This window comes from Sarcophilus harrisii, chromosome 6 (assembly GCF_902635505.1).
Source record: "Sarcophilus harrisii chromosome 6, mSarHar1.11, whole genome shotgun sequence".
Classification (NCBI taxonomy): Eukaryota; Metazoa; Chordata; class Mammalia; order Dasyuromorphia; family Dasyuridae; genus Sarcophilus; species Sarcophilus harrisii.
In genome coordinates, this window is record NC_045431.1 from 250,320,622 (window position 1) to 250,328,876 (window position 8,255).

The 8,255-nt window shown below is 33.3% G+C and overlaps 1 protein-coding gene across 1 annotated transcript; it reads left to right on the forward strand.

Annotated features, from left to right (window-relative positions):
- Positions 1-672: 672 nt before the first annotated feature.
- On the forward strand, positions 673-1,611 carry LOC100916670 (olfactory receptor 8U9-like). The gene is given in 1 exon segment (XM_012552702.2): positions 673-1,611. A coding segment is annotated over 1 exon segment (939 nt).
- The last annotated feature ends 6,644 nt before the right edge of the window (positions 1,612-8,255 follow it).

An 8,255-nucleotide genomic window follows, 5' to 3' on the forward strand; every position in this document is an offset into this window, starting at 1 on the left:
GGTATGTGTGTATGTTTGTCTCTCTCTCTCTCTCTCTGTCTCTTTCTCTGTATATATATATTTATAGACACACAAACACAATACAATACAGCCCAATATTGCAGATCAATAACTACTACGAACTATATCTGATTAAGTGTGCCAATGGTCATAGTCAATCTATGAATGAAGCAGGATTTGAATCCAATTTTTTTGACTCAGAGATTTGCATTCAATGCACCAAATCATGCTGCCTTTCACAAAGTAAGTGACAATGAAATGTCTATGGAATTTGAATGTGTAGACAAGAATGACAGTTACAAATTAAGATTATACTACCAAAAATAGAGATGATTTTTTTTTTTGAGTAAGGGAATATGGAACAAATATTTACTCTGAAGAAGAGAAAGAATTCCACCTCAAGTCCTGCTATTTGTCAATGGCATTTTATTTTGTATATCAAATCGTGTGTCAAAGAATAAAGTAGTAATATTAATATTTGCTCAACCTACTTCATAGTACCATTGTTAACCCAGTATTTTGCAATCACACCTGGCTCTGTTTATTTTTCCTGTGGACTATTTATCATCTTGCACTGTGATAAAGACAATAATGATTAATTTGATTTAGAAGGAAGGAAAATCCAAAACTAACTGAACTTTCATCTTTGTTTTATCTTGGCCAAGATGTCAGATGGAATAAATGGCTGAGATTAATTTTACCCAGGTGACCGAGTTCATTCTCTTGGGCATCACTGACAAGCAGGAGCTGAAGATTCCTCTCTTCGTACTGTTCTTATCTACCTATATGTTCACAGTGGTGGGCAATTTGGGTCTCATCACAATCATCAGAATAGACTCACGACTAAAAACTCCAATGTATTTCTTCCTAAGTCACCTGGCATTTGTAGATTTCTGTTATTCTTCTTCAATCACACCTAAGATGTTGGGGAATTTCTTATACGAGAAAAATATAATCTCTTTCTATGCATGTGCTATTCAACTAGGCTGCTTTATTAATTTCACAAATGCAGAATGCTTGTTGCTAGCTTCCATGGCCTATGATCGCTATGTGGCCATTTGCAACCCTTTACTTTATATGGTTTTGATGTCTCCTAAAATCTGTAGTCAGCTTGTAGTCATACCCCACATCTGCAGTTTGATGGTGGCAATCTACCATGCTATCCTGACATTCCGCCTCTCCTATTGTGGTTCTAACGTTATCAATCATTTCTACTGTGATGACATGCCTCTTTTGAGGTTGTCCTGCTCTGACATCCATTTCAAAGAAATGTGGACTTTTATCTGCGCTGGAATCGTTGGTATTGCTTCCCTTTTAATTGTCTCTGTCTCCTACATGTTTATTATCTCTGCAATTCTAAAGATGAAGTCAGCTGAAGGCAGGTATAAAGCTTTCTCTACCTGTGGCTCACACATGATGGCTGTCACCATTTTTTACGGGACCTTAATATTTATGTACTTACAGCCAAGCTCAAACCATTCCCTTGATACAGATAAGATGGTCTCAGTCTTTTATTCAGTGATCATTCCCATGTTAAATCCCCTGATCTACAGTTTGAGGAATAAGGAGGTAAAGGATGCTCTTAAGAAGGTTTTAAGGAATAGTAATTAATCATTTATATTAATTAAATTATGAAAATGATTTAAAACTAAGGGTTTTCTTGTTATCTTACTCACTTAAACACTTGTGAATTTTGATGAAAAGAAATAACATAAATGTTAGATAGAATATTAGAATGGGAAAAGTCTTCCAGACCTTTAATAGAGATAATCTTTCAGAGTTGTGAATAAAGTCATTTTGTAAAATCATTGGGGACTACAGCCAAAAAGTTCTTAAGTTCTGTATATCCTTTGATCCAGTAATACTACTATCAAGCTTTAATCAAGTAAATTTAAAAAATTTAAAAAAAGAACCTGTTTGTCTAAAGTGGGAAGAAGTAGATACTTCCTTGATGGATTAAATAGCCAACCTTCAGGAGGCCTAATAGCCAGTCTCTCACTACTAGTGCAGAAGAAATAAAATGCTACAAACTACACAAAGACATGATAAAAATCAATGGTTTCATCTATTGTCAGAACAACCATTTAGTGGGAGGCAGATGGGTGTTCCATGGATAGATAGAATGCTGGGCCTGGAATACAGCAAGAACTGAGTTCAAATGCACCCTCCGATCTGCAGTGTGAGATTCTTACAAGTCACTTATTCTGTTTGCTTTAATTCACTGGAAGACAAAATGATACTCCAATACCTTTGCCAAGAAAATGTCCTGAATAATATTGGTATGCCATGATCCAAAGGGTCACAAAGAGTTTGACACAAATGAATAACAATAAAAACTATTCTGTGTGCTTGGATAAAACATCTGCAATTCTCCTTTAAAAGTTACTTTAATCTTGTCATTTTTTCTAAATAGATTCTGACAATTAGAAAACTATTTGGTCACATCCTTTTGTGTTTGAAGAGGGAATGTGTTCTCATTCTGATTAAAACCCCAGCTTTCTGCAAAATATTCTTCCAGAAGATCCCTCCTTCATCAATTGCTCCTTTTCTTGACTTCTTCCTTTCCTGTCAAAGTTGTTACTTATTTATGCTTTGGTGTGGCAGAATGTGGTGTTTAATAGTATACTCTAGGAAGGGCAGGAAAAAATATGAAAAACTACATCTGAAACATTGAAAAGTGAGGCTACTCCCTAGAGAGAAGTTTCTTTAGTTAATACACTATTGTCAAGAACCCACCTTCCACTGAAGAGTAAAATCCCCCAACAGATCTCATTCCCTCTCAGTTGAGAGAATTCTCCAAAAACAAACAAACAAACAAACAAACAAATAAACAAACAAAAAACTACAGCAACTATTTTTCTGTGTATTGTGATCACAAAGATCTGGAAATTAAGGGAGGACCCATCAATTGAACAATGTTTAAATTGTATATGAATATAATGTAATATTGAATGTAATGGAATATTGTTGTACTATAAGAAATGAAAAGAATGTTTTAAGAGAATCTTTACAAAAGTTACATGAACTGATGCAGAGTGAATATAAAAAAGGAGAATTTATTGTAATATTGTAAATATTATAACATCATAAAAAATCTTTGAAACATTTAAAAAAGTGATCAGCATGATTACCAACCACAATTCCAGGAAATCTATAATGAAACATGCTATCTACCTCCTAACAGAGAAGTTAAGAACTCACAATACAGATTGAGAAATGTTATATTTATAAACAGATAAATATAAATATATGGACTTAGATAACATGGTAGGTATACATATATATATATATATGTACACAAATAATGTGGAAATATATATATATATATATATATATATGTCAAGTATGGAAGTTTATTTGGTTTGACTAAACTTTTGCTTCAGTATAGACATGGGGAGAGAAGGATAAAATGAAGAAAAAGAGTTGATTATTTCCATATATGCAAACATATTTGTAAACATATAAATATATTTCATATATTATATGCATTATATTCATTATTTATAATATATTATTATAAATATACATACATAAATATATATATATATATACATATGTGTGTGTGTGTCAAAGAAACAGCTCTCATGTAGAAAAACAAAAAAGTAAGAGGGGAATTTGTATAAAGTATCCATTTGTTAAATGATAAAATCAAAAGTAAAGCTAGAAAAATACTAAAAGTTACAATATTGGCAAAAATATAAAGTCAAAATAAAATGACTGAATAGATGATTTTTCTCCAAAAAGGTGTAGACATCAGTATGTTTGTAGGGAATAGGAAAGATTCACAAACAAAGGAAGATATTAAAGATAAGTAAGAAAGGAAGGAAGAGAGAGGGGACAACCTGTTGGAGGAGAAAGTATAAAAGATTGTTGTGTTGTTTGAGCTGTTTACCTTTGGCAAGTGAAGAAGACAGAGATAATGGGGGGATATCAAAATAATATGTAATGAGGACGAAGAAGGATAAAAGGGAGTTTCTTCTTTTGGAGGGATGTAATAAGAGAAGGCAAAGTTTTCGAATAATAGAGTAGAGGGAGAATGAGCCATGGGGAACTTAAAGAAGAATGAAAAGATTTGGAAGAGTTGCAATGGTAAGTAGGATATTGACTTGATTAGGAAAGTGTAAAATTTATTGCTTTACAGCTTTGAGATCAGCTAAAACTGCATGATATAAATTTTTAGTGAACAGCATATTTTTGTGATTTTTCTTTATCTTCATTCAACAGCACATTTGTAGGCACAAAGACAGTAGATGGCAGGAATAATGAAGACTAATAGTGGGCAGAATGTAACTGGTGATATGATGAGAGGCAAGGGATTCAAGAGAATAGGATAAGGAAGTACTAACCTAATTCAACAAGGGATCACAATTGGTTTGTACAAAAACTTTTCAGTTTGGTATAATGGAAATTTTCTATTTTGTGATCAGTAATTATCTCTAGTTCTGCTTTGGTCATAAAGACCTTCCCCTTCCACAGGTCTGAGAGGTAAACTATCCTGTGTTCCTCTAATTTATTAATAATTTCATTCTTTATGCCTAGGTCATGAACCCATTTTGACCTTATCTTGGTGTACGGCGTTAAGTATGGATCAATGCCTAGTTTCTGCCATATTAGTTTCCAATTTTCCCAGCAATTTTTATCAAACAGTAAGTTCTTATCCCAAAAGCTGGGATCTTTGGGTTTGTCAAAGACTAGGTTGCTATATTTGTTGACTGTTTTATCGCTTGAACCTAATCTATTCCACTGATCAACTAATCTATTCCTTAGCCAATACCAAACAGTTTTGGTAACTGCTGCTCTATAATATAATTTTAGATCTGGTACAGCTAAGCCACCTTCATTTGATTTTTTTTTCATTAATTAAGGGATCACAATTGGAAAAGAGGAATGTGGATAATATAGGGGTGATGATATGGGAGGGAGAACTGCATATAAATAAATGGAATGCATTGATTACAACTTATATTGTTGGAGGAGGTATCTATATGGATGAGACTGGAGATTAAAAGACTGAAATATCTAGAACAAAAGGAGATATTCATAGAACCACAAATGTAGGACAGCAGGGAATGTTAGAGGCCACTTAATCCAGATGCCATACATGAGAAACTCAACCAGGCAATGGTAGAGATAGCATTCAAAGCAAGGCCCTTTTATTCCAAAGCCATATTCTTTGCATACAGTGGATACTGCAAAAATGTTTTTAACTGAAGGATTTACCATAGCAGTGGTGTTTGAGATTGCTTTTGAAGTTGAATTTAGACTTATCCAAGAAATTCATGAAGCTAGAAAGTGACTATTAATAATAGCAATATTATTAATAATTGAAAATGTTCCAAAAGCAAATTTTACTTTAAAAAAAACATTCTTTATCACATTGCTCACTTTGTGAGGAGCAGGCTTAGATTTTCTGTTTTCACAACACCCCAGAGAAGCTCTTCAATTAGATTCAGTTAGCTTTATGTTTCCCATGGTTGCATTTAGTTTCTTTGTCAGCACCTGAGTGAGTTAGAAGCTTCAGGACCAGTTGAACATATAATTCCTTTGGGACACATTCATCAATAAAACCATGCACGCAAATGCTCCTCTATGTATTTTTGAGGATCTAGCTATTTGTTCTTCTCAGGTAAGACAGAATAATCCAATTGACTTGGGAAAGCAGATCAATTGTTTCATATCCTTAACAATTTAGAATCTGTATCACTTTAACTATAAATTGTATAACTATAAGGAATCAGAAATAAGACAACATAATAACAAAAATGGCATTTTCTGAAGGTTTAAAATGACAAGGATAAAGTTTACATTAGTAATTCACTAGCACATTTAAACAGAGAAGCATAAATTAAAGCACTCTGAAAAAAGACTATAAACCATTTTTTTTTCTGTTATGCAAAGCATTGTAGTACAAAGAAAATAGCACCAAACCTGAATTCTGATTTACAAATACAAAAAAGAGAGCAAATCTCAGTCATCTCTTATCTGTATGACTTTAGGAAAGGGAGTAGTTTTTTCATTGGTAAAATGAAAGTGTTGGAATCGTGCTTTTTAAGGTATGCCCTAACTTGAAAACTATGATATTATAAATCTCATGCCAATATTCATGAAGAACAATCTTCTATAACACATAAAGAACTGGATTTTCATTGAACCCAAAGACCATATATACCAAAAACAGATTGAACCAAAATTGGTCAAGTGATGTTTATTAACCAAAACATCTATCAATTATGTACTTAATGAAAATATAGGAATTAGAGAAATGGGAAACACAACCACACTGACTTTTGATGATCAAATAATCTTACTGTTATGTAAGCAGACTGATCAGCAGAAGATCAGTTTGTATTATTAGTTTTACTGAGAAAGGATGGGAAGTTGGGAGCTTGTAAGAATAAGGAATCAACTAAGCTGTTAACCTAGCAACTTTATTTAATGGTAATTACTGAAATAAACATAATTCATAAATGATTGGAAGAATACTAGTAACAATTGCTAAAACAAGAACCAAAAAAGAAAAAGAGGATAGATATCTGTTTGAATATCATATAAATGTTTATTTTTAGGAACACTTTTTATTATTTTTTTCCTAAATTGAGATAATAGAGATCTGAGGTTATACAATATTCTGCATTGCTTTCCTGAATAATCCCATGATGCTGGTAAGTGAGTTACCAACATTATAGGTTTTTTTTTAGTCTAATTTAGAGAGGAGTGAACCACTTTGAAAGTTAAGACAGTAGAATCCACCAAATCAACTGGGCTAAGCTTAAGTTGGAATGGATCCTGGGAGTAATGGGGAAGAGATAGTGATAGTAATCTTATAGGACTGTCACATAACAGATACAGGATTTTACTAAGGATCTTGGTTAGAACAGATTAAGGCTTTCTTTGTATGAGAAAGGTGGTGACATATATTGGTCTGGTTGTAGCTATGTCCACACTCATGACACATTATTTACTTGTACACACTTTATGTTAGAGCCACAATGACCAAATTGTTAGTTTTCTACCTCAGCAATCCCATTCCTACTTTTATTCTTACCTTAGTTTCCTTACATGATCAGTTGAGTTTCATTTCCAATCATGATGCCCTAGTTATCTTCTATTTTTCTTCATATTTACAGGGAGTTTCAAAAGTCTTAAAAGTTGTTTTAAACTATTAGACTCTAAGAATCACGAGAGTAAGGTTGAAAAGGAAAAAAGAAGGAAAGGTAGAGAATGAGATCGACAGACAGCATCATGGAAACAATGAACATGTTTTTGGACCAATTTCAAGAGAGAGTAAAATCATAGCATGCTTATTAGCACACTATGGTTCCTTGGGTCACAGAGACACAACTGAACAAAAAAATTCTGGAACATCCTGTGCTGAATTTATTTATCTCTGAAAATCAGGTTAAGTGACTAAAAGGACTTCAGAAGTCCACTAGAATGAAAACTGATGCCTAAAGAGATTTATGTTTTAAAGGTACTAAATGGCACAGTCAGGATATGAACCAAATGCTCCAGACTCCAAATCTCATCATTTTCTTCACTATATTCCACATCATCACCTTTTTTTCTCTGCTATCAGTAAAACGTTTGGTTTTAAGCTTTCTTCTCTCCCCCATTTTAGTCAGAAAGGTTCATAATATGTTTTTAAGAGTGGACTCACAGAGTACTTTCAAAGAAACAGTTCTGATCACCCCCAAAGTATTACACCTTCAAGATAGAGCATATTTCTAAATGTGTTCAATTTTTCACCATAGAATGTAAATTCTTAGCAAACAGAGATTTTTTTTTTCAATTTTGCTTTTGTATTCTGAACACCTAATGTATGTATGCATATATGTATTGGACCAAAATATCATCATGATATTAGAGTTGAGTTATAGTGTGTCCAACTGTGCCTGATCAGACCAATAGGAGCTGAGAATACTCTGCCACAAATCAGACACAAATAGGCCCAAGGAACATTTGGGATTGTTTCTCTAACTCTGCTTTTCTCACATTTCTTCTGGGCTACTTTTATTCTGCTTTGTGCAAACAGCACAGCACCTTCACTGATGAGGGCACGCCATGCTGGGTAGTCCTGTGCCAATATTTCCCAAGTCATACAATCAATTCCAAAGTTCTTGAGAGACCTTGAAAGTTTGTATGAGCTCAGAGATGAGCATTTACTTCACCAAAACATGCTGCCTCTCACAAAATTAGTGATAAAGAAATATATATTGAATTTGAATGTATAGACAAGACCAAGAATGACAATTACA